Source organism: Amborella trichopoda, chromosome 10, assembly GCF_054954075.1.
Source record: "Amborella trichopoda isolate Santa Cruz 75 chromosome 10, AtrichopodaSantaCruz75HAP2 v2.0, whole genome shotgun sequence".
Classification (NCBI taxonomy): Eukaryota; Viridiplantae; Streptophyta; class Magnoliopsida; order Amborellales; family Amborellaceae; genus Amborella; species Amborella trichopoda.
The window spans coordinates 6,187,236-6,215,136 of record NC_142345.1 but is presented as its reverse complement, the minus strand read 5'-3'; the positions used below and the strand labels follow the sequence as shown (position 1 = coordinate 6,215,136).

At 35.7% G+C, this 27,901-nt stretch overlaps 1 protein-coding gene, 1 non-coding gene and 1 pseudogene across 7 annotated transcripts; all 3 read right to left on the bottom strand.

Annotated features, from left to right (window-relative positions):
• Positions 1–712: 712 nt before the first annotated feature.
• On the bottom strand, positions 713–9,854 carry LOC18435772 (putative metal-nicotianamine transporter YSL12). Of its 5 annotated transcripts, none has more exons than XM_011625661.3 (8): positions 6,542–9,840; positions 5,720–5,895; positions 5,376–5,473; positions 3,672–3,806; positions 3,329–3,518; positions 3,046–3,184; positions 2,475–2,803; positions 713–1,749 (listed from the first exon to the last, which is right to left on the bottom strand). In XM_011625661.3, the coding sequence occupies exons 1-8, from the start codon at positions 6,891–6,893 to the stop codon at positions 1,141–1,143; spliced, it is 2,028 nt and encodes a 675-aa protein (XP_011623963.2). In that variant the 5' UTR covers positions 6,894–9,840; the 3' UTR covers positions 713–1,140. The 5 variants fall into 5 exon arrangements, 4 of the variants coding, with proteins under 4 accessions (XP_011623963.2, XP_020523820.1, XP_088705569.1 ...); XM_020668161.2 differs by having other exon boundaries at positions 5,720–5,909; positions 6,542–9,808; XR_016042504.1 differs by lacking the exon at positions 3,329–3,518 and having other exon boundaries at positions 6,542–9,854.
• A 6,884-nt stretch (positions 9,855–16,738) lies between these two features.
• Positions 16,739–17,631, bottom strand: LOC18435770 (putative metal-nicotianamine transporter YSL14). Its single transcript, XR_002281160.2, has one exon. It is a non-coding gene; the product is annotated as a putative metal-nicotianamine transporter YSL14 (transcript).
• Positions 16,739–24,103, bottom strand: LOC148780028 (putative metal-nicotianamine transporter YSL7; annotated as a pseudogene). Its single transcript, XR_016042505.1, has 7 exons — positions 23,338–24,103; positions 22,108–22,282; positions 21,757–21,854; positions 20,167–20,301; positions 19,813–20,001; positions 19,530–19,669; positions 16,739–17,634 (listed from the first exon to the last, which is right to left on the bottom strand). The product of XR_016042505.1 is annotated as a putative metal-nicotianamine transporter YSL7 (transcript).
• Between the last annotated feature and the right edge of the window lie 3,798 nt (positions 24,104–27,901).

The window sequence follows — 27,901 nt, the reverse complement described above, 5'->3', positions numbered from 1 at the left end:
AAGTCTATTATTTTGGTTTTGGTTCAAAAATAAGGGAGTCAAAAAAATGGATCCAAAGAAAATGAAGTGCCGAATATCTTCAGCGGAGAGTATGTGATTGGTTTTGATTTAACTTGAAAAAGTGGATTAAAAACGTTTATATATTCGTTAGTATGAGAGAGAGAGGAGTGTATTAATTTTCAAGAAAACAAAGGATTTCATTTTATAATGCTACTGATCAATGAATAAATCCATATTAATAATACCTTTATGATGCTCAAAGAGAAATGTATCCAATTAGATAAGAACAAAAACTAACAAAGAAGAATAAATTTAAGATAATTTTTAAAAAGTTCATTGAATCTTATTTTTTTACTTTGTAATGCTGTGACATCTTGTTCAAAAAACCGAGCTTACTTTTTAAAAATTATTATGAAAATCACCTCCCAATAATCTTGGAGTATTTCTTTTGGGAAAATCATGCTTTAAACAGTTTTGGTAGGTATGGTATGAAGATGATTGCTCAGCATGTGGGGCTATGTTTCATCACTTGAGTTGATTTTGTGAACAGTCGGTTAATGTGTAGGTGACAGCAGATATAGTGTGTGCTTGTGAACAATGAGGGGATGTGTATGTATGCCAGAATAGACATGGTGTATGACGTACTCCATATAAAGGTTTACAGATTTTCCAATCCACTCAAAGAGAGATTTTATGATTTGTTGCTGAGGAATTTATCCAAATAATGATGAGGGATGAACTATTAAAGATTATACACTATCTTTTGATTTAATTCTAAGATACCCACAGAAAGGCACATGATCAGGAATATGACCAGGAGATGAGATAGTTGTAAATGGGTAAGATGTTCAATGGTTCAGCTCCCATGGGTACACCACAATAGAGAGAGAGAGAGAGAGAGTAGAAAAACCTGAAAACTATGCTTCTTTGACATTTCTGACATTTACCTGTTAGAGAGAACCCAAAGAAGAGCACTGATAAAAAATCCCCACCCGTTTATCTTGCATCCAACTCTTAGACACTCACTTCAAATTGCCATTAGAACCAACCGATACTATCGAACTATCAATATGCTTACCTTAAACCAACCAAACTTGACTACAAATGCATATCATCAAACATATGGGTCCATTCCCACTGCTAACCTGAGAGTTTCGCAGCTTGACCTCTAAATAAAAAGGCCATGCATATTGATGGGTTCACCTTAGCCAATGCAAGCACAGCAGCTGGAAGAGTCCATATCCCATCTCCACATATCAATCCTGAAGCCACAGCTGGCCCTAAGAGATCGGCTTCTCTCTTATTTAGTCGACCCCATACTGCATTTACCAACGAACCCAATGCCATGTCGATGCCGAAATACGGGCCTATAAAGAATGGTATGGCCATGGCCATGGGTATGGGAATGTACATGGACACCTTCTTTGGAAGTAAGTCCTTGATGAAGTTTGTTAATAGAGAGAAAGCAAAGAAGCCACAAGACAGAGAGAGGCAGTGCTTAGGGAGAGTGGAGACCCCACCAATCCCCAAAAGGGCCATCTCTCTATAAACTACAGCATATGGAGTTTGGTATTCCTTTGAGATCCCCACATCAAAGGCTACCCAAAAGAGCCAAAAGGTCAGTGGAGCCAAGATGCAGCCCATGAGGGTTCCCAAGATCTGGCCAGCAAACATGGACCTTGGTGAAGATAGGGTGAGGTACCCAGTCTTGAAATCTTGCATTAGGTCTGAGGCTGTCTGCACTATGATCTGATAGAAAAAGGAAACAATGGCTACTCCTATTAGAAGTATTTCTTTTTTGAATGCCATTTACAAATAAATTCTTTCAACCTAAGGACACCATACACCATAATCCTCATTACCATGGGGAACCAATGCTCATGAAGGTCATGACTGTTCATGTAATGGGTCTTGGAGGTGATGGAAAGAGAGAGGGGCGTGCCATCAAAGTTATTTCATGTTATATCAGGTTGCATTCTCTGTCCATCACTGTCTGAACCCATGACGACGAATCTGGCTTTTTTACATTCATAAGGATTCCATTTTTGGGCAAGTACTTTACTTTCATTGTTCATGCATGAAAGTAATATAGTCGTAGGGCTTATAACCGTCCGTTCTACAGGCTGGACTGTGGTGAAGGGAGTGTGTTTGCCACCTATCACATGACTATCATGACCATACAAATCATACTATACTTTTCTATAACCCAAACAATGGACTGGATGGTGAGGAGGGGGACCCACCATCAAAGACAATCCCATGTTCTTGAGGGTCCAAAAGTCTCTGTATCACCATCTTCATGGCCATAATTGAGACTCTACTTTCATGAGGATATAGTAAGCATGATATGGATTGTAGGACTTTTTTTTACTCAAATTATTTTGTAAATATAGCCTATTTTTTAATAAGTTGTACATCGTTACTTCATAATAGTAAAACAGTTTCAAAAAATATTTTGTAATAATAATTATTACCATCATGACCCCACAAAGGGCGAGACCAGCTAAGACCCCACCATCTTGACCAGCCCAAGCTGCGAAAATGAAGATGCCAATTTTTCCATACGTGCTGACTAGGCTGCAGTCTGTAAGGCCACAACCATAGGCATTGCAAAACCCCATAACAGGGGCAATGAGGTAGGAGATAAGGATGTAGTACCATTTTGCAGAGGGGAAGAGCTTTGGGATTACGCCCATGGAGATGGCAGCAAGTGCGGTGTAGCCTGAGGCGGCAAACCACAGAGGTACGCGGTCCTTCATGAAGATCTCATTGCGTTGTGCCTCGAGAGGCGGTAGGGCCTCCTCTGAAGGGCAAAGATGAGAGAGAGAGAAGAGGAAAGTATCATAATGATGAACAGGCATAATGGACATACACATACATGTGATCATGCATGGACACGCACATGCAGTAGTACTTTGTTATAGGCATGAAAGTTTGCAGACATGCATGCCAATACGATGTACATTCTTATGTCATCTCCATATGCATGGATGCACATTAACTATACGAAAACATGTGTAAAATTGAATTTTGGATGACAATTACCTGGCTTGTCATGTGAGAGCGGAAGCGTCGCCATTTGCTTCTTTTTTTGTTGTTTGTAGAAGGCAATGATAGTGACTGCCAATATCTTGAGCAAGTTGTAAAGCCCATCTCCAAGAATTAGTGCCATGGCAATGAAAGCCTGCAACACATTAAATATGGCCCTCTAATTAGTAGTTTGTTACAAATTTGAAGAGATAAGGCCCATTTTCAGAGAGGGAGAGAGGGAACTTTAACTAATTTCAATAAAAATTACAGATAAGAAATAAACAATTGATATATACACCTTGTAGCCAGACAGGCCCTTTATATCTCTTTCCTTAAGGCCTGCTGGGTACCAATCCCCCTCTTTTGTTTTGAGAAGGGGCCACAATAGACCCCAAGAAATAGTTCCACCAAGCAAGAGTGAGATGTTAATTAGGTGGGGACAAATCATTCCAGTTCCAACATATGTGAGACTCATATCAAAATAAAACCTGAAAGTGAAATAATTCAACATGGGTCAGGATTTTGTCTAACTCTTGTTATGGTCAGTTTTAGAAGTTGAACCAAGGTTTTATAAGGTTGTAAAAGCAAATTGAGAGAGAGAGAGAGAGAGAGAGAGAGTACATGTTTGAAAAGAGACTTACCCATTCTCTTGTGCTTTCAAGCCTAAGATGGGGAAATTTCCAAACCCACAGTCCCCATCACCACTGTAGAACCATTTGAAGAAGCTCCACAGGAAGCTGATTGTAAAGTACTTCCCAAGGATTTTAATTTGCTTCCTGATCCATGTCGAATAACATGGAGCATAACATCAATGATAAGTGATTGACTAATGAAAAAAAATTAGAGTAAAAGAGGGGGTATTTGAAACTTGAAATTTGGCCCCCCAAAAAGAAAAGTTCGATGCATTTGGATATTTTCCAAATTCCTTCAAAAGTTTCAAGTGATTATTCTCCAAGAATCTCCCAACCATTAAGTCAATTAGCCTGACTGAAGTTTATCTCTAATTACCAAAAAACAAAAAACAAACAAGAAAAAGAAAGGAAGTTTACTTCTAATTAGCCTTGTTTTCGCCTCATGTCTACTTAAATGCCTTGGCTAATTAGATGAATCTCAACTAAATTAGCCAATTAGTCATTTTGGGCACTTTCTTCTCTTATTTGAGCTTTGTCTTGGATAAAATTATCCAAGTTCATTGGCTGATTTCAACTAAAAATACCCAATTGGGAATTAGGAAATATGACTCATCCTTCTTAGACTTATGCAGATTTTAGTCTGAAATTGACTTTTTTGCAGATTTCAGCCAGAAAATTGTATGTTGCTTTTGGTATTTGGCAGAAACCTAAACAAGAAAAGAAAAAGGGAAGATAATGGGTGGCAAGAGTATTGTTTTCAGGCTTCTAAGAGAAAAACAATGGGTCACAAGAATTGATGAAGCCACATGAGTTAATGACATGTAAAGAGTGGATGGCAATTCTGAACATCAGTTATTGCTACAAGATAGAGAGAGAAAGAACAAGGGCACATGAATCAAGAAATTGTGAGGGGATTTGAATGTATATGGTTTGACTTCTGTGCTACCAAAGGTAACTGAAGTCCCCAGTGAAGTTAATCTCATGGGGTTATGTCAAGATGACATGTCCAGCGTATTTTGGATAGGAAAACTATTAATTGGGCATTTAGAAATGGGAGGGCTTTCCATGTATATAGTGTATGTGACCCTTGTCTCACTGTTATGAGTAGATGGCTGGGATGGCTTGAGTTACATTGTCACAAGCTAGCTCTTAACTATTATCTATTGATAAGGTGGTTAATAGTTTTTTATTTATTTATTTTTGTTTTATGAATAATTTTGAAGCAAAATTTGGAGCACGCATACATGGGGCGCGCATGTATTTTTACAGAAAATATTTATTTTTTATTTTCTCCAGGTTCACCATACTTCTATAATGGGATGCCCAAACTTTTATCCAAATTTTTTTTGTAGAAAAAAATAAAAAATAAAATAGTGTTTGTCATGACATTTTGTAGCCGTTTGATTCAAATCGAATGGTTAAAAAGTAGGGTCACATGTAATTTATATGTTGTTGGGAAACATTTCCCTTTAGAAATGGGGGTTTTATGATAATAGTTACAAAAGGCAGAAGTCCTTTGCTTCTTCGGGCACTAATTTTATAATCTCTCCTTTCTCTTCTTAATTTTATAATCTCTACTGTCTTATTCCTTGTGTTTCAACTTTCAAAAGATTCATAAGTCAATGGGGATGGGAATAATGTAAAAGAAGAGAAGGGTAAGGGTTGGAGAGAGAGAGGGGGGAAGCAGCTCCAATGAGAGAGAGATATGCTTACTTTGCTTTATTTTCATCTTTGGGAGTGTGAAAGCTGTTTATAAGAACTGCAGTAGCAGTCCCACTGGGGTAAGGAAGCTTGTAATCTATAATCATGATCTGCAAAATTGATAAAAATAGAAACAGTTGAAATTTTGACAAAGAAATGAACCCCATTGCCCAAAAAACTTATAAATTCACAAGAACGTATGTGAGCTTGTGATCTATAATCATGATCTGCAAAAGTGACAAAAATAGAAACAGTTGATAAATAATTGAACCCAATTACCCCCAAAACCTATTAAGTTTTACATGGATGAAGATCTAAGAGTAAACTTTTATTATGGAATCATTGCTTTAGCATACCCTTCTCAGAGGAACAACAGAGAAAAGTCCCACAAAGCTCACTGTGATGATAAAAGCATAGAGCCATGTTAATTGTGGGTTCTTAACACTAGAAGGTCCATTGGGACGAAAATCAGTTGGCCCACTTTGATTTCTGCTCCTTTCGTCCATGGCAATGATGTAAGTCCCAAATCCCCCTGTTTATCACAAACTAAGAAAACCCCATATGAATTTTTGAACAAAAATGCATCATAAGAGAGAGCAGAATTCAAAGGAAAAAGTTTATATGAGGTTGAAAATTTAAAATGTAGAATTAAAGATGCACCTCAAAAATCTATCAGAAAAGGTTATTTTAATATTGAAAAACCCTCTAATTGATCATCTTGACATTGAGATGTATGAATATAAAAAGAAAAAAAAAAGATTTGGAGCCTAAAAATAGTGCATCTCGCAACCCATTATCTAGACAGTCTATTTTCAAGATTTCACTATGTTATAGATCTATTTGATTTTAACAATTTCTGAAGTTTAAAATTTTATAATTAGATATGAAAATAGATTTATCAGATAATCCTAATAATTTTTTACACCAAAATTACATTTTATAAAATTGGAGGTGCGCCTTAATTGGATTGTTTAAGGTTGCAACCTTATAGAAACCACACCCTTCGACAAATGAGGAAAAGCTTGGAGTAAATTAGAACCCACATCAAATCATTGGTAGAGAGAGAGCCCAAATAGCTTTAGCTTGTCTCAAAGCACATACAAAGAGGAAAAGAGATAAGAGAGACTAAATCAGACTAAGCACCTTAACTTAAACAATATGAGATAGAGAGCACATACCACTAACTGCAATTCCACAGCAAGCAATCACACAAGTTTGAATGACTGTGTTCTCCTGCCTTGTAAATGGCTTTGTAACCACACCCACCTTCTCCAAAAGCTTATTCCATGTCTTCACAAGAAAGAACCCAATCAAGCCAGCAGCCATATTGAATCCAGGTATAATACCAGTTGTCAATAAAAGCTTTTGTATTGTTAAGCAGAAGAGAGACCCCATGGCAAAGCTCACAACCAAACCTCTCACTGTAATTTGGTCCCTCCATTTAGGGACCTCAACACCTGCAAATGCATCTTCCTCCATTGATGCATCATCATCCTTCTTCTTCATGGCGTCATCTCCATCCATGTTCATGGGCCCTACTTGCAGGTTTCACTTCACCAGAATCTAAGCTATAAAAGAATTGAGAGAGAGAGAAAGAAGCCTTCACTAGACATGCATTTAGAGAGAGATGAGTCTTCCCTGGAATTTGGAGGCAGGACATGCTGAATATGCCCACTCAGAAAGCCATTTGTCTGTTTCGCTTTTTCTGCTTTTTCAGCGCATGGGCCACAAGTTTTCACTAAAAGAAAATCTAGAAAGGGCTCATAGATATTTTTTTGCTCTTTTTTTATCCTTTTAAAGAAAACTTTTCAAGATAAGTATGTTTTTTTAGTGGAAAGTGCTGACTACTAGAAAAAAAAAGAAAAATAGGGTAGGTTAGTTTGGTGCATAGTATAGTTTGATATTTTATCAAGTATAGAAAAACCATGGCAGCTGTCACTCTACGGTATACTGGCCTTCTTTTGTCTATATTTTTTATTGCTTTTTTTAATGTGACTTGGGGTTTTTTCAGTAAGGGAAAATGATTTGATAGGGCTGAGCAAAGCCTCACCTCATAACTCGTCCAAAATTATAATTGAGCATTGGAAAACCTTAACATCAATCATCATCATCTCGACTTGAACATTATGGTTGTGAAAAAAAAGTAGAATTTCAAACTCTAAAAATAGTGTATATTGTAACAAATTATCTATACCGTTTATTTCACCCTAAAATAAATATTTATAGATCATCTAGATCTGATGCACTTTTGTAGTTTCAAATTTCATTGTTGGTGTTAGAAATTGATTTTAGAACCATCTTGGAGATTTCTTTTGCCAAAAGTGCTTTTTGAACAATGATTTGAGGCGAGGCGTTATTTTGTTTTCATAAAGGTTAGGCCTTTTATAAACCTCATCGGTCAATGTTGTGCATCTCAAAACCCTACTTGAAATGCATGTTGTTTTTGAAAATGTACAATTGTAGAGGGATGCATGAATCAACACAATGTATTAACACTATATGAAAAGTTAGTCCGTGTTATGATGATGTACTGGAATGCACCAACAATGCTATGATAAAGAGATGGATAAAATAGATAAGAATTCCCGTTAACATCATTCTTCATTGTGGTTGTGTTGAACTAGGTTTGACACCTAACATTAGGGCACGAGCAAAAGTTCTTGGGCATATTTTCTCTGTGACAAAAAGATTCCGCCAGAAAAATATGATAGCTCTATGACAAAAAAATAGTGAAGAAATCCAAGATCTTTTATTACAAATGATCTTTCAAGTAGAGAAATAAAACATTCCAACATATCTGAATTATCACCTCTAACAATATTATCATCGATATAGAAGAGAAGGATAATGATGCTTTGAGTAGTGTGATAAACAAATAGATATGAAATAAGCTATATTGCAATAAAACCCTAGTGATAATAAATATGCGCTAAATCAATTAAACTAGTCTCGAGGCGCTTGCTTGCGACCATATAAAGCTATTTTTAATTTGCAAACTTAATTTGGATATTCTGAGCTAACAAAGTTAGAAGGTTGCTTCATAAATACATGCTCTAATGCCATGAATAATTTTAGAGAGAGAAATGAACTTTTGAAAAAATAATTGTACCCCACACTAATATTGTGGTGGTTCTTTCATTGTATATATATTTGTGATACAATGAAATACTTGATACTTTCCTATTTTGTTACGTGTAGTATACAATTTCCTATCTTGTTACATTCTCTCAAAAGCAAAGAATAATATTTTTATTATTGCCTTTCCAAAATTAAATTCTTGAATTTTGTTTTTATTAAAGAACTCTTATGTATGATTGAGGTTTGTATAAAGTGCCTACCTCAAACAATCAAAGTAAGACACACTTTCAAACCTTTTTGGAAAATATTGTTTTGGTGTTAAAATCTTTTACTATGGCCTTAAAATCTATTTCTGCCCCTCATTAAGCTCAAAAAATTGTACACATCAAGCATATCCATAAACAGTTAAAAAATACACAATCTAAATAATGTGTTGCAATATGCATTAAGATTTAATTCTTTTTTTCCCCATATCCAACATATACATGATAACTTTATGGCTGGAAGCTATTTTTAAGTATGATAAAATAATTTAAGATCAAATTTTCATATTAGGATATTCTAAATTCACTTTTGGAGGTCACAAATTTTGGATGGCTTGGGTGTCTCAATAAGTTCGAGAATTTCTTTTGGAACTTTGGATTTAGTTAGTGACAATCTTACAACCACTAGGTTTGAAATCAGACAGAAAAAATAAATAGTATCTTTGTATACTTTTCTATATAAATAATGCAGGTTGTGATAAGGTTTAAACAATCAAAATAAGGTACCCCTCCAAAAGATTTTGTTTTGGTGCTGGAAAGGCCCTAAAAGGGCATGAGTCTATTTTAACTCTAGTTGTGAATTTTGTGTACAGAAGGGCATTTCTGTTTAAAAAAAATGAACTTTTTCCCTTGGGGGTTTTGCGTAAAAAGTTTGTTTTGAAAAAAAAAAGTGAAAGAAAATGTCAGGGTAAGTTGCATAGAAAGTGTGGGCTTGGAGTTTTTTTTATAATTTTTCTTTTTTTTTATATCAGAGGTCAAAATATTGGACATATTTTCAATCACTAAAACTTTTCCATCGTAGTATTAACTTGGACATAATCAAATTATGGTCATTTTATTGTTCTATTAAAAATAGTGTTTGTTATTGATAATTAAGGAAAAAGTTCTAAAATAACGCAAAGGCCCTTGTGAAAAGTTTTTAATTCGCTAATTGAAAAATATCACCAAACGACTTAATTGAAAATAACGGTGACTTTGCCCCGTGTAGAAACCAATTACAACACTACAACTTTACCCGTAATAGCATGTTGCAACGTTTTATAGAACTATACTTATTTTATCCGTAGTTCAATGATAAAAAATCAATCATCAACAACTAAACAATCAAGCCCAAAACTTATACCTAATTATTTAAGACCTTACATAATTTTCATCATTATGGAGAACCATATACACGAGTTTTTTTTTTTTTTGGGACAAGATTACTTAGCTTATATTGATCTTAAAGAGGAAAAAGATACATTAGTCAAAATAAATAATATGAAATAACTACCTGATCAAGATTTCCCCATTTCTTTACCAACTCATCCGTGACTTCATATACGTCCAAAACTTGAGGACCGAATATTATGTTAAAAATATGTGAGAAAGGTTAGAAAACTCCGCAACTTCATATACGTAAAAAACGTGGGGACTGAATATTATGTTAAAAATATGTGAGGAAGGTTAGAAAACTATAAAGAAGACAAAACTAGAGAAACGAAAGACTTAAAAAACAACCAAACGAATCTAAATTAGAATAGGGATAGTATGGCATCCACAACATGTGCGCAGGCAATATTCAATGGCTCAAATGGAACATTGTCTCATCAAAGGGCTAAAAAATATTTTTATTTTTATATTTCTATTTATAAATTAAATCTATATGAAATTTGAGAAATAAAGTAATTTTAAAAAATGGATTAACTAAAATAGAAAAAATATTTGTATCAAAAAAATAGACTAAAATATAATAAGGGTATTTTGATCTTTTTTATTTAAAATATTTTATTTTCAATTTTAGTTGTTTCATCTAGTAAAAATGGTTAATAGATACATGCGGGCATATGCCTGCATGAATATCCCACCGTTCATCTCATTGGGATGGTGAATTCCAATAAAAAGTTAAGTTATACCTTAAATTTTAGGAAAAATAATATATTATATTTACTGCTATTACTGAAATACCTCAAAGTTTCTGTTATTACTCATATATCTATTTTTTCAACTTCCTAATTTTTTTTTAAAAATACAGAATTGCCCATTTTCAGTTTTAAAAAACCAAAATGTTTAAAAAATTTTGGGTTTTCAAAAATAAAATTAAAAACTTTTGGTTTTTAAAAATCCGAATATTTATAATATAACTTATTATTAGTAAGTCGTAGGTTGGTGTGTTGGTTAGTGCTTCCTACGTAGTTGATCTTTTTACAAGAGATATTGGCTTCCATTTTAATAGGGAGTCTTTTTTTTTTAACTCCAAAAAGAAGATGTTTTTTACTTTAATTATTATAATACCTCAAATCTACATCAGATATGCTAGAATGTCTTTTTGGGTCCAACAAGATGTTAGAGTTTTGATAGGAAGAGATGAAAAACACCAAGCTCCCAAGACTAATGACAGTGTCGTGAGACTAGGGATCACAGAGATTAGGTTTTACCAGAACAACTGAGAACTCAAAAAATTAATTATCTGTAAGTACCTCTCTATAGCCATGATAAAACCTAGTTATAAAGGGATGGAGGAGGTCGTTCTCCAAAGTTCGGCTTCCTTTTGGAATATCTGAAAAACATGACCTTTTAATCTTAGGAGATGGGTAGTTATCATCTACCCGTTGGATAAAGGCATATTATCTATCTAATAAGCCTTTTAAATGATAAATATTAAAACATTAAGATAAATAATAAGATAGAGAATTATGAGACATGTGAAGCCCCATGACCACTCACATATACCAACATCTCCCACTTGGCCATGAGGACCAGATACATTTAAAATATTAGAAAGTTTATACTACTAAGTGGGTTTAACATTTATGAGCATATCCATGTCATGAGGTTTTTCATACTAATGCGATTATGCATCTCATAAGATAAAAAATTGTTGGGTTTATGTGGCCTTTAAAGGCCTTATGAGTACTTGTAAAATGAAATGATATAATGGAACATGAATTCAGTGGAAGTGTGGTTCCTCGTGGACCATACCATGCAAACGATATTTACAGATACTGGACTGTGCTTGACGATCTAAGCCAGTCGTTTGAGAAAAACCCATGTTACTTGGGCTTGAAGAACAAATCGAGGAGGGTTCATGGTTAGCCCTTGATGAGGTCGAAGAACATGTTCGGATGAGTGAGCCGAGGGACTGTGTGACCCTTGTGTATGATGGTGGCCTATAGAGACGGGGGCCAAAACCTCATCCATGTGCCATCACACGGCATGCATATAGATAGATCGTTCGGGAAAGCTAGATCTTTTAGGGTGAAGTGTATGTGTTTACGCTCAATCTGCATCGATCTCTGTCACGAGATCTGCTCAAATCTTAGCAAAAACTGAGTTACTTTTTGAAAAGGTAGAGAAAGTGGGGTCGCTTGAATTATAGGCTCAGAAAAATCCCAGATCTATACAGATCCGATCTTTTTCTGAGTTCCACTGGCAGCGCCAGCTCCAAATCCGTATTGGACAAAAAATGCTTCTAAATTTAATTAAATCTAATGATGAATTAATTTCCAGAAACAATAAAATAAAACAAATAATTAAATGAAGAAAAACAAACTAAATTAAGCAAAGAAAAATATACTTACCTCTAGGGACTCGAAACTCAAAGTTTCGGGCTTGGATCAAACAACTCTTCTGATTTGTCCCACCATCTCCTTTTTTGATGCCTTTGCTTGCTGGAATTGGTAGATCTAATTCTTCTATCCAATTAATTTTTAACGTCTAGCATAAAACAACAAAACAATTTATTGCTTGAGATTTATGTGAGATTAGATATACATACCCGTAGCGAGAATAATCATTGACAAATATGATAAAATAACAGGAATCATGACAGGCCGACACATTAAATGGACCACAAATATCGAAATGTATTACATTTGGAAGACCAGTTGCTCTCTTTGCTTTCCTAAAGGGATTTCTAATTGATTTTTCGGCTATACATAGATCACAAATACGTAGGTCTATTTTAGATAAAGACAAGAATCCTTCTTTGACTAATTGGATCATTCTATCTTTTCATATATAGGCAAGCTTAGCATGTCATATTATGGAGTTGTATGTAATAGAAGAGGTGGACAATAATGAAGATATCATATAGGTAGAAGGAAGTGAAACATTAACAACATTATTATCCAAAACAAACAAGTCATTCATAATCCGGTCATAATAGTGAAAACCATCCAGAAATGTAAATGTCGCCTAACTAAGCATGAAACTGATAAAGCACATGTCTCTAACTAGACATAGAACTGAAAGCAAATACTTTCTCATTCCAGGAGCATAGAGGACGTCATGGTTCGTCCACTTCAAAATCAGAGTTGGTAAGTTCCAACCCCTAGCACATCTTCTGATGCGTAAGTCCCCATGAAAATCTTCTGGCTTCCAATGAGCAAAGTTTGGAGCTCAACAAACCCTTCTCGATCCCTCGTCATATGCCTTGTCGCTCCTGAATCCACAATCCACCCAGAAAATTGTAAATGAGCAGCAAGCACTTGAATGCAAACATTTGCATAGCTAGGGAAATCAGTTTGTACCTTTCTAAGTTTAGGACATTCGCATACATAATGGTCATTCTTCTTGCAATTGTAATAAATTATCTCAGATTTGTCCCTTATGCGCCTCCTGCGTCTATTTCTGCCTCTTCATTTTCCTCAGCCTCTTTGGTATGTTGCTCCTTCCTTTGAGGTGCCCCATTCTTTGACTTACTTGAGGTTTACGAAGTCGAGGCTTGCTTGATTAGGCAACTATAGTGGTTTTAGCTCCAAAAGATTAGCAGAACTTAGCTTTTATCTCAAACTGATGGAAAAGATGGGAAAAAGTTGTTACAGATTCATTGTGTAATATTAGTGACTTGATATTTTCTCAAGATTCTAGAAGAGACAGTGTTTTAAAATATGGGATGCGGCCAACAGCGTTGGGGGGCTCGATGCGGTGATGCGGTCCGGATGCAGGTGCATCGTGGCGATGTGGTTCATAAATATAAAAAAATTATAAACCAGCTAAAAAAAAAGGTTAATGCATAAAAAATATATATGAATGTGATATATGTGATAATAGGTATTAAGATTATTCATTAACTCCAAAAGTATTAGCTGTCGGAGATTTTGTATCCACTATCTCTTGATAGAAACTTAAAACTAGCTTCATAAAATAGTCGACAATCAACAACCATAAGCACAATTCTGCAAAAAAAAAATTTAAATATACAAATTTTATAAACTCTTTAATCGTGAAGATAGTCCATGAAGTTCTTCGACTCGATTTGTAAACTTTTATAAATTAAATGTTGTAACTTTACGATATCAGAGCATTTATGAAAATCAATACATTTTATAAACTCATTAATTTGTAACTTTATTGTATTAGTCCATGAAACTCTTTAAACTTACAAATTTTATTTGAAAAATACTGGGATAAATTCATAGATTTGTAACTTTTAATCTTTATAGACATTTAGTTTGTAGTATCTTGTATTACAAATTGAAGAACTTCAACAAATAAAATTTTCGCCCAAATTTTTCTTTGATTCAATCGATCCAGTAAAAGCCATCGATGTGGCTGAAAAATGTTGTTTAAGTGGTTTAGTACTCTCCCAAACCCTTCCCCCCATTTTCAAAGGTCGAAATGGCCTTATTGCCCCTACTCGAGGGGTACAGTTTTGAAAAAAATAGCGGATAGATTATGCGGCCTGATGCGGTCGATGCGGATGCGGCTCTGATGCGAGTGCATCTCTCCAAACCACATATGCAGGAAAGTGCGATGCGTCGGGTGGAGCATAGCACCTGATGCGGCCGCATATGCGACGATCTGGCCACATTTTAAAACACTGAGAAGAGACCTAAGCAATCTGAACATCTATTTATTGTAACTGAGTTTGTTTCCAGCTGCTTCGAGGTCATGTATTATTTGAGATATTTTTTTGACATGGTCTGCGATCGACACATTTGGAGGCATTTTGTATACCTCAAAAGCTATAGATAAGACTGGTAACCGAGCAACGGAAGTGCCATCATACTTTTGTTGAAGCGCATCCTACATAGCCTTCGCTGTAGTGAATCCTTCATATTCACGAATGAAGTCATCAACCATAGTACTCAACAAAGTAAAACGAGTGCTACGATTAGCATTGTCTCATGTTTCATATTCACAACGAAGTTCATCTGGAATACCTTGTTCAGGTTTGTGCGTAATGGTAGTTAGGTGTTCAAGAGTACCTTGCTCATTTAGAAGGTATTGCATTTTCCTATGCCACATAGGAAAATTGCCCCCACTCAACGTTTTGCCTTTAGCAAGATCTACTATCACGTTTTTAGAAGCCATTCTAAGTAAAACAACAAAAGTGCACCTATCAATATAGATGTCTAATGGTTTGTTTGATCTATGATTGCGCTTAGATTATCTTTTTTATGCTTATTAATTGTCTAGCTACTTGAAAAAAACTTGACCCTTAAAAGTCTTGATATGATAATTTCGCATGGCCATATTGAGCTCTTGCTTGTAATCAATACGAACTTTATTTCTTGGATCTAGCATCTCAAATACCTCACAATTTGCAAGCGGCGCACCTTCATAGATGCACTCCCACTTAGAAAAACTTGCGCCTTAAAATGCCAAAAAAAATGAGTTGGGCCTGCCATGCATGGCTTAGCATGTTATGCCTATAAAAATCAGGTAGCCATGAACGCTCACGGTCTAGGAGGCATCAACTTGCATAGCTCATACATATCGTTGGCAACTCCTCAATGCATAATGCTTACGTGACTATGTGGTTGGTACATAAGGTTACATAATGCACCTACCTGCCCATGGTCTTAGTATGACCGTCATGTGCACTTTGCAACATCATAGCTAACCATAACCAAGCCTTCAAAAGTAAAGCGAAAGCAATGTTGCGGACACAATCAGAAACCCGGTTCTACTATAACTCTGCTACCAATGTTGGAAAAAAAACAGTCCAACAGCTAAAACGAAAACAAAATAAACAATCAGGAATCACATATCATACGTCAATGTTCGCAAAAGAGTTTCAATGAACGAATATGGAGATGAATGATTGAATCAAGTAGGCACATTCAACAACTACTAGAGCTGCATAATTTTGTTCCACACGGCAAATCCCAAGCGAGGTGAAACCTCACGAATACTCCTACAAATGAGATTGAGGAGCAGTCTGAGCTTGACTCTAACGTACAACTCTATATCTCAGGACTGGTTCTATTCTTAAAACTCGAATGTGAGAGGGATTATACTCTCTCTTTCTCTCACTCAACCTCTCTCTCCTAAATGGAGCTTTTACACCCTTTCTTATGTGTGTGTTGTTGAATGTAGAGAGATCCTCTCCTCTCCTTTTTATAGCAAGAGAAAAACCCCCCTCATTCATGTGGGAGTAACCTTCTCATAAATGGACACGCTAATGATGCATGATGCATGTCATTCATTGGAGAATAACCCCCTCATGAAGAGGCAAACCTCTCCCCACCTCCCTCTCATGAAGTAAAATAAATCACTTCATGAAGGGAGTAAGGTCCACTTGGGTGTGCCATCACATTAAGGATGCACCCTCATGTCTACAAAAATTATTATGAATATCAACTCGTAATACTCTTGCTAAAATATTGGAGTATTTTTTTTGGGAAATCGTGCTTTAAATAGTTTTGGTGGCTATGGTATAATGATGATTGCTCAACATGTGGGGCTGTGTTTCATCACTTGAGTCGATTTTGTGAACAGTCGATTAATATGTATATGACAAGCAAATATAGTGTGCTTGTGAACCATGAGGGGATGTGTATGTCAAAACAGACATGGTGTACGAAGATTTACTGATTTTCCAATCCACACAGAGAGATGTTATAATTTGTTGTAGGGTAATTTACCCAAATAATAATGTGGGATGAACTATTAAAGATTCTACTATTATCGTTTGATTTAATTCTAAGATATCCATAGAAAGTCTCATGATCAGGAATATGACCAGAAGATGAGATAGCTGTAAATGGGTAAGATATTGAATAGTTCAGCTCCCATGGGTATACCACAATTCAGAGAGAGTAGAAAAACCTGAAAACTATGCTTCTTTGACATTTCTTATATTTACGTGTTAGAGAGAACACAAAGAAGAGCACTGATAAAAACCCCCACTCTTATCTTACATCCAACTCTTGAGGTATAAGAAACACAACACACCCACTTCAAATTGCCATTAGAACCAACCAATACTATCAAACTATTTTTACGCTTACCTTAAACCAACCAAACTTGAGAATGACATGGGGTCTTGGCGGTAGTATTACAAACTTAGACTGCAAATTCATATCATCAAACATATGGGTGCATTCCCACTGCTAACTTGAGAGCTTCGCAGCTTGACCTCGCGAAAAAAAGGCCATGCATATTGGTGGGTTCACTTGAGCCAATGCGAGCACAGCAGCTGGAAGAGTCCACATCCTATCTCCACATATCAATCCTGATGCCACAGCCGGGCCTAAGAGATCGGCTTTTCTCTTATTTAGTCGGCCCCATACTGCATTTATCAACGAACCCAATGCCATGTCGATGGCGAAAGACTGGCCTATATAGAAAGGTATGGCCATGGCCATGGGTAAGGGAATGTACAAGGACACCTTCTTTGGAACCAAGTCCTTGATGAAGTTTGTTAATAGAGAGAAAGCAAAGAAGGCACAACACAGAGAGAGGCAATGCTTAGGGAGAGAGGAGACCCCACCAACCCGCAAAAGGGCCATCTCTATATAAATCACAACATATGGAGCTTGGTATTCCTTTGCGATCCTCACATCAAAGGACACCCAGAAGAGCCAAAAGGTCAATGGAGTGAAGATGCAGCCCATGAGGGTTCCCAAGATCTGGCTAGCGAACATGGACCTCGGTGAAGATAGGGTGAGGTACCCAGTCTTGAAATCTTGCATTAGTTCTGCGGCTGTTTGCACCATGATCTGATAGAAAACGGAAAAAATGGCTATTTCTATTAAAAGTATTTCTTGTCTGAATGCTATTTAAAGACAAATTCTTTCAATCTAAGGACACCATACACCATAATCCTCATCACCACGAGGAACCAATGCTCATGAAGGTCATAACTGTCCATGTAATGGTTCTTAGAGCTGATGGATGTAGAAACGAAAAGCAATCCATGAAAACTAGAAAGAAGAAACAAATACAAAAGAAAAGACAACCAACTACAATGCATTGATATACGTGATTCGGCAACATGCCTACGTCCACGAGAGATGAGAACTTCCTTACAGGCAATGGAGAATAGGGTTACAAAAAGCTCTATTCCTCACGCCTCTCTGATTACATAGCGATCTGCGTTTTCCCTTAACCCTAGATAAACCCCCAATCGCAACAATATATATCGAGTTTCATATAGATGGTACAAATTACAGAAATACCCTTGTACGGATATATATTAAGTCCCAGATATATCGAATCCCATATAAGAATATATTCGAATTTTTCCTCAAGGGCTGCCGCCCCCAAACCCTCGCATGGGCCTAGTCCGTCGAGCCAACCTGTCAAGACAACTCCCCCGGACCTCAAGCCCTACGGGCCTTAGGCCCTGCGGGCTTTTAACGGCCCTCCAGAGTCATCTTTTTGACTCCACCTTGGCAAATCTATTTCCTCGGAATACAAGACATCAATACTCAACAATAGAAAGAGAGAGGGGCCCGCCATCAAAGTTATTTCATGTTGCATTAGGTTTCATTCTCTCTCCATCACTGTCAAAACCCATGATGATGAATCTGGTTTTTTTACATTCATAAGGATTCCATTTTAGGGAAAGTACTTTACTTTCATAGTTCATAGATGAAAACGATATTGTCATAGGGCTTGTAACTATCCATTCTACCGGCTGGACAGTGGTGAAGGCAGAGTTTGTGCCACCAAACATGCTATTAATGAAGGTTTACATGTATCACATAACTATCATGACCATATAAATCATACTATACTTTTCTATAACCCAAACAATGGACTGGATGGTGATGGAGGGGAACCTACCATCAAAGACAATCCCATGCTCTTGGGGGTACAAAAGTCTCTGTATCACCATCTTCATGGCCATAATTGAGACTCTACTTTCATGAGGATTTTAGTATGCATCATTTGGATTGTAGGACTTTTTTTTTACTCAAATTATTTTGTAAATATAGCCTACTTTTTGATAAGTTGTACATCTTTACTTCTTAGTAGTAAAACAGTTTCAAAAAATATTTTGCCATAAGAATTACCATCATGACCCCACAAAGGGCGAGACCAGCTAAGACCCCACCATCTGGACCGTCCCAAGCTGAGAAAATGAAGAGGCCGAGGACTCCTTACGTGGAGGCCGGGCTGCAGTCTGTAAGGCCACAACCATATGCATTGCAAAACCCCAGAACAGGGGCAATGAGGTAGGAGATGAGGACGTAGTACCATTTTGCAGAGGGGAAGAGCTTTGGGATTATGCCAACGGTGCTGGCAGCAAGCGCAGTGTAGCCTGAGGCGGCAAACCACAGAGGTACGTGGTCCTTCATGAAGAACTCATTGAGTCGGGCCTCAAGGGGGGGTAGGGGCTCCTCTGAAGGGCAAAGATGAGAGACAGAGAGAGAGAAGAGAGCATCATAATGATGCACAGGCATAATGGATATACACATATACATGTGATCATGCATGCACATGCACATGCAAGATTACGTTGTTATAGGCATGAAAGTTTGCATATGCATGCATATATAAATACATGAGAGAGGGATAGAGAATATATTGTACATTCATCTCCATATGCATGGATGCACATTAACTATACAAAAACATGTGTAAAATGGAATTTTGGATGACATATTACCTGGCTTGTCATGTGAAAGGAGGAGGGTTGCTATTTGCTTCTGTTTTTTGTTGTTTGTAGAAGGCAATGATGGTGACTGCCAATACCTTGAGGAAGTTGTAAACCCCATCTCCAAGAATTAGTGCCATGGCAATGAAAACCTCCAAAATAGAAAATATGGCTCTCTGATTAGTAATTTGTTACAAAATTGAAGAGATAAGCCCATTATCAGAGAGGGAGAGAAGGAATTTTAAATAATCATAATAAAAATTATTGATAAGAAATATACTGTTGATATATACACCTTGTAGCCAAAGAGGCCCTTTACATCTCTTTCCTTAAGACCAGCTGGGTACCAATCCCCCTCTTTTGTTTTGATAAGGGGCCACAATAGACCCCAAGAAATATACCACCAAGCAAGAGTGAGATGTTAATTAGGTGGGTACAAATCATTCCAGCTCCAACATATGTGAGGCTCATATCATAATAAAACCTGATAATCAAATGATTCAACATAGGTCAGGCTTTTGTCCGTCTCTTGTTATGCTCAGTTTTAGAAGTCGAACCAAGATTTTATAAGGTGGTAAAAGCAAATTGAGAGAGAGAGAGAGAGAGAGAGAGAGAGAGAGAGAGAGATCATGATTGAAAAGAGACTCACCCATTCTCTTGTGCTATCAAGCCTAAGATGGGGAAATTGCCAAACCCACAGTCCCCATCACCACTGTAGAACCATTTGAAGAAGCTCCACAGGAAGCTGATTGTAAAGTACTTCCCAAGACTTCTAACTTGCTTCCTGATCCATGTCGAATAACATGGAGCATATCATAAATGTAAAGTGACTGACTAATGAAAAAAAAAATAGAGAGTAAAAGGGGGATATTTGAAACTTGAATTTTGCCCCCCCCCCCCCAAAAACAAAAATTTATTCCATTTGGAGATTTTCCAAATTCCTTCAAATATTTCAAGTGATTATTCTCCAAAAATCTCCCAACCATTCAGTCAATTAGCCTGACTGAAGTTTATCTCTAAATACCAAAAAACAAAAAAAATAAAAAGAAAAAGAAAGGAAGTTTGCCTCTAATTAGCCTTGTTTTTTATACATGTTAACTTAAATGCCTCATGTTGCTTTTGCTAATTCCCGACCAACTTTAGCTGAAATTCAGCTAAACTTGGCGAAGTTTGCTATTACATCTCTGTCCTTTGTATTTCCCTAACCAAATTTAGTTGAATCTCAACTAAATTAGACAATTAGTCATTTTGGGCACTTTCTTCTCTTATTTGAGCTTTTCGTCTTGGATAAAATTATCCAAGTTCATTGGCTGATTTCAGCTAAAAATACCCACCAATTGGGAACTAGGAAATTTGACTCATCCTTCTTAGGCTTATGGAGATTTTATTCTGAAATTGAATGTTCTGCAGATTTCAGCCTGAAAATTGTATGTTGCTTTTGGTATTTGGCAGAAACTCAAACCAGAAAAGAAAAAGGAAAGATAAACGGGTGGCAAGAGTTTGTTTTCAGGCTTCTAATAGAACAGCAATGGGTCATTAAAGTTATTGAAGCCACATGAGTTACGGAACTGTAAAGAGTAGATGGCAAGTCTGAACATCAGTTCTTGGTACAAGGTCATGAATCAAGAAATTGTGAGGAGATTTGAATGCATATGGTTTGGATTCTGTGCTATCAAAGGTAATAGAAGTCCCCAGGGAAGTCAATCTCATGGGGTGATGTCATGATGACATGTCCCATGCATTTTGGAAAGGAAAATTCCTTATTTGGGCATGTAGAAATGGGTGGATGTTATGATAATAAATATAAAAGGTGGAAGTCCTATGCTTCTTGGGACACTAATTTTATAATCTCTCCTTTCTCTTCTTCCTTGTGTTTCCACTTTCAAAAGATTCATAAGTCAAAGGGGATGGATGGGAGGAAAATGTAAAAGAGGAGATGGGTTTGAAAAGGAAAACTCCTTATTTGGGCACATATAAATGGGTGGGTGTTATGATAATAAATATAAAAGGTAGAAGTCCTATGCTTCTTTGGGTACTAATTTTCTAATCTCTCCTTCTCTTCTTCCTTGTGTTTGAACTTTCAAAAGATTCATAAGTCAAAGGGGATGGGAGGAAAATGAAAAAGAAGAGAAGGGTAATGGTTGGAGAGAGAAAGGGGAAGCAGTTCCAATGATATATATATATATATATATATATATATATATCTGCTTCAGAGGTGTATATATATATACATGCTTACTTTGCTGTCTTTTCATCTTTGGGAGTGTGAAAGCTGTTTATAAGAACTGCTGTAGCAGTCCCACTGGGGTAGATAAGCTTGTAATCTATAATCATGATCTGCAAAATTGAGAAAACATGGAAAGAGTTGAAAAGGAAATGAATCTCATTGCCCAAAAAACTTACAAATTTCACAAGAATGTAAGTGAGCTTGTGATCTATAATCATGATCTGCAAAAGTGACAAAAAATAGAAACAGTTGAAAAAAATTTGAAAAATTAAACCCAATTAATTACCCCCAAAACCTATCAAGTTTTACATGGATGAAGATCTAAGAGTAAACTTTTATTATGGAATCATTGCTTTAGCATACGTTTCTCAGAGGAACAACAGAGAAAAGTCCCACAAAGCTCACTGTGATGATAAAAGCATAGAGCCATGTTAATTGTGGGTTCTTAACACTAGAAGGTCCATTGGGACAAAAATCAGTTGGACCAGTTTGATTTCTGCTCCTTTCGCCCATGGCAATGATATAAGTCCCATATCCCCTGTTTATCACAAACCAAGAAAACCCCATATGAGTTTTTGAACAAAAATGAATCATAAGAGAGAGAGAAAACAGAATTCAACAAAGGAAAAATTTTATATAAGGTTTGCAAATTTAAAATATAGAATTAAAGATGCACATTAAAAATCCATGGAAATGGTCGTTTTAATGTTGAAAAACCCTCTAATTAATCATCTCGACTTCGAGATATATGAATATAAAAAAAAGATTTGGAGTCCAAAAAAATAATGCATCTTGAAACAAATTATCTACAAAGTCAATTTTCAAGATTTTGCTTTGCTTATAGTTCTATTTGATTATTCTTTGAGTCCAAAATTTTATAATTTTCAAGATTTTGTTGTGCTTATACTTTGATTTGAATATTTTTTGAGTTTAAAATTTTATAATTAGATATGAAAATAGATTTTCACAAAATCCTAAAAATGTTTTACACCAAAATTGCATGATGAAATTTGGAGGAGCCCCTTAATTGTATTGTTTAAGATTGCAACGTTTTAGAAACCGGACCTTTCAACAAAAGGTACCATTGTTCATATACCACAATGTCACATTAAATACTGTTTTATTTCTCATTTTTTTCTATGAAATATTTTTTTGATGAAATTTTCGGCGTCCCATAAAAAAAAAAATTAGGGCAAACCTGAAAAAAATAAAAAGTAAATATTTTATATAAAAATAAATGACCAAAATACCCTTACCATTTTTCAAAAGTATTATGTTAATTTTTTATGATCAGAAATATTTTTTGTAATATTTTTTAATATGGATATCCCTTAAAAAATATTTATAAAAATAAAGGTCCGATCGCTTGTGACATTGCCACATCTCAACCATGGGATGGCTGAGACCAGGGGCCACATATAAGTGGGTGGAGTTGAATAGACAAGGCCTCCTGGAGTAAATTAAAACCCACATCAAATAATTAGCAAAGAGAGAGCCCAAATAGATTTAGCTTGTCTCAAAGCATAGGAGAAGAGAGACTAAATCAGACTAAGCACCTTAGCTTAAACAATACGAGAGAGAGAGAGAACATACCACTAGCAGCAATTCCACAGCAGGCAATCACACCAGTTTGAATGACTGTATTCTCCTGCCTTGTAAATGGCTTTGTAACCACACCCACCTTCTCCAAAAGCTTATTCCATGTCTTCACAAGAAAGAACCCAATCAAGCCAGCAGCCATATTGAATCCAGGTATAATACCTGTTGTCAATAAAAGCTTTTGTATTATTAAGCAGAAGAGGAACCCCATGGCAAAGCTCACAACCAAACCTCTCACTGTAATTTGGTCCCTCCATTTAGGTTTCTCCAAAAGCTTATTCCATGTCTTCACAAGAAAGAACCCAATCAAGCCAGCAGCCATATTGAATCCAGGTATAATACCTGTTGTCAATAAAAGCTTTTGTATTATTAAGCAGAAGAGGAACCCCATGGCAAAGCTCACAACCAAACCTCTCACTGTAATTTGGTCCCTCCATTTAGGGACCTCAACACCTGCAAATGCACCTTCCTCCATTGATGCATCATCATCCTTCTTCTTCATGGCTTCTTCTCCATCCATGCTCATGGTTCTGACTTGCAGGTTTCACTTCACCAGAATCTAAGCTATAAATAAGATCAGAGAGAGAGAGAGAGGTTTTCACTTGAATAGTATTTAGAGAGAGATGAGTCTTCCCTGGAATTTAGAGTTAGGTGATGCTTTTCTTCTAGAATAATGCGACCACTGAGAAAGGCTTCAAATGAGAGACACAGAAAGAGATTTATTTTCTTCTAACTCCATGTGAAGTTTGAACACACAGCGATGGGTGCCTACACATACCTTGCCAGTTGTCCATTTAAAAGGGGCCCAGATTTTATTTTATTTTTGATGAAAACTTTTCAAGATAACTACAAACAAAGAGATCTTTTTTTACTGGAAAGTGAAACTACCGGAGAGAAGGAAAAAAAGAAAAGAAAAAGGGAAGATTAGTTTGGTGTATGGTATAGTTTGGTATTTTATCGAGTGTGGAAAAACAGGGCATATTGTAATAAATTATCTAGACCGTCTATTTCGTCTTAAAAATAGGTATTTACATATCTTGTCAAGATCTACTACATTTTTTTAGTGTCAAATTTTATTGTTAATGTTGAAAATTGATTTTAGAGCCATCATAGAGATTTCTTTTGCCGAAAGTGCTTTTTAGACAAGGATTTGAGGTGAGGCCTTATTTGGTTTTCATAAAGCCTAGGCTTTTTATAAACCTCATCCTTAAGTAAGAAATGAGGTCACTATTGTGCATCTTGAAACCCTAACCGAAATGCATGTTCATGTTGAAAATGTGCAATTATAGGAGCATGCATAAATTGACACTTTGTATTAACACTATAGGAAAGGTCAGGCTGTATTATGGTGATGTATTGAATACCAACAATGCTTTGATAAAGAAATGGATAAAAAAATAGATCAAAATTCCCGTGAATATTATTTTTTACTTCCGTTGATGTTGAACTAGGTTTGGCACCTAACATCAGGTCACGAGCAAGAAGATCTTGGGCATATTTTCTTTGTGACAGAAATATTCCATCAGAAAAATAAGATAACTCTATGACAAGAAAATAGTGAAGTCGTCCAAAATCTTTCATTGTAAATTATCTTCCAAGTTGAGAAATAAACCATTCTAACATATTGAAATTATCATTTCTAACAATAATATCATCGATATAAAAGAAAAGGATAATGATGCTTTGAGAAGTGTGACAAACAAGTAGAGATAAATTACCTATACTGCAATAAAACCCTAGTGATAATAAATAAGGACTAAATCAATCAAACCAGGTCCAAGGTGCTTGTTTGAGACTATAAAAAGCCATTTTTAATTTGCAAAAATGATTTGGATATTCTAAGCTAGCAAAGCTAGAAGGTTGCTCCATAAATACATGCTCTAATACCATGACTAATTTTCGAGAGAAATAGAAGAACTTTGAAAAACTAATTGTACCCCACACTAACATTGTGGTGGTTCTTTCATTGTATATATAATAGTGATATAATAGAATAATGGATACTTTCCTGTCTTATTACATGCAATATATAATTTCCTATTTTGTTACATTGGCTCAAAAGGAAAGAATAATATTTTTACTGTTGCCTTTCCAAAACTAAATTCTTGAATTTTGTTTTTATTAGGGAACTCTTATGCATGAGTGAGGTTTGTATAAGGTGCCTAACTTAAATAATCAAAGTAAGACACACTCTCAAATATTGTTGGAAAATATAATTTTGGTGTTAAAACCTTTTACTATGGCCTCAAAATCTATTTCTACCCCCTCATTTAGCTCAAAAAATTGTGCACATCGAGCAAATCTATAAATATTTAAAATATACACAATATAAATAAGGGTTTTGTTAGCGTACACTACTTGATGGTGTATTCTCTTAAAGTGTTCAATATTTTTTGACATTAAAATACCCTTGAGTTGTAATACAAAATTTTTCAAGTAGGGGCATTTTTTGTCATTTTGAAGGGTAGAATGGATATTTTTGCAAAAAAATAGTGGCATTCTATTAGTATTAAAAAATAATTAATGCATCTTGTGGGTGATGTCATACACCATATCGGTGATGTCATTGTCCACTATTGTTAATAAATGCTTTTATTTCTATTAGAAATTTCTAGTTTATTATTGATTAATTACTTAAAATACCCCTAAAAAAAAGTTACTATACTATAGCATAAAGGTATCTAAATGTCTAAAAATGTTGAGCACTTCTGCACTACAAGTAGTGTAGCCTAACAAAACCATATAAATAATGTGTTGCAATATGCACTACGTTTAAAATTTTAAGTCCATTTTTCCCCATTTCCAATATATACACGATCACTTTCTGGTTGGAAGCTATTTTTAACTATGATAAGATAATTTAAGGACAAATTTTCAGATTAAGATATTCTAAGTTCACTTTTGGAGGTGACAACCATTCCTAGCTATTAGATGTCAAATTTTGAACGGCCTGGGGTGTCTCAGTAAATTCGAGAATTTCTTCTGGAACTTTGAGTCTAGTTAGTGACAATGTTACAACCATAATGCAGGGTGTACTATGGTTTAAACAATCAAAATAAGGTACCCTCCAAATCATGCCAAAAGATGTAGTTTCGGTGCTAAAAAAGCCCTAAAATGGCATGAGTGTATTTTAACTCTAATTGTGAAATTTAAAAGTTAAAAAATGGTAAGGATTGGGCATTATTTGTAAATATTTAAAAAATCTTGAAAATGAAAATGCACTATTTTCGTAAATTGAGATCCTATTTTTTATATCCTACATCTCAAGGTCGAAATATTGGACAGATTTTCAAGCACAAAAACTTTTCTAATATAGTATTAACTTGAACATAATCAAATTATGGTCATTTTATCGTTCTATTAAAATAGGTCGAAATATTGGACAGATTTTCAATCACAAAAACTTTTCTAATATAGTATTAACTTGAACATAATCAAATTATGGTCATTTTATCGTTCTATTAAAATAGTGTTTGTCATTGATAATTAAGGAAAAAGTTCTCAAAACAACACAAAGGCCCTTGTGAAAAGGTTTTAATCCGTTAATATATCCCTTATCATGGGAATGAATTGCTATAAAAAATATCACCACAGGACGTTGTTAATTGAAAATAATGGTGACTTTGCCCCTGGTAGAAACCAATTATAATGGTATGAATTTACCCATAATAAAATCTTGTAATGTTTTATAGAACAAATAGAAATAAATCAATTTACTACAATGAAACCTTAGTGATAATAATAAGTATTATTCAATACTACTATGACAAATCTACTGATTTATTTCTCCTCTTTATTTCGAGCTCCGCAGACAGTGATTAAAAATCTAGAGAGAACGATGAGGAGTTTTATGTGCAGTGGGACACAAGACAAAAAGAAGTTCCATCTTATTAGATGGTAGGTGATTTGCTTACCTAAAAAGAAAGGTGGGTTGGGGATCAGAAGTCTCAAGGCAGTTAATGATGCATTACTCACGAAATGGCGACGGAGGGCCTTTTCTTTACAAGGATAGTGATGATTGCATGTCATTATCTCTAAATATGGATGGGATCCCTGCCACCTTATCCCAAAAAAATTGTCTATCAAGGCCCATGCATCTGCTGTTTGGAGGGGCATCAAATTCTGTTACACTTTTGTTCCTGGCCTATAGCAGAAATTTGGTTGGAAATGGTTTAAATACACAGTTTTGGTACTCCAAATGGTTTGGGGTATGCCCTTCAAAGTCCCATTTTCTTGAGCATTTCTTGAAATGCACCCCTAAAAATGCGAAGATTTGTAATATAGCAGAGGCACAGGGAGATAAAGTTATTTGGAATCTGACCCTGAGTACCAGGAGGGTGAATCTAGCGGTGGAGCAACAGTACTCTCAACTTTTGTCCAATCTGTATGATTTATGTTTTGCTCCTTTTAGGGGAGGCAGAGTGATCTGGGAGTTGGAGTCCTCTAGGGCTTTTCGGTTAAGTCGCCCTATAATTTCTTGTTAGTGGATAGATATATCTTGACCGATTCACTCTCCTGTAAAGTCTGGAAGTAAAAAGCTCCTCTCAAAGTGAGAGCA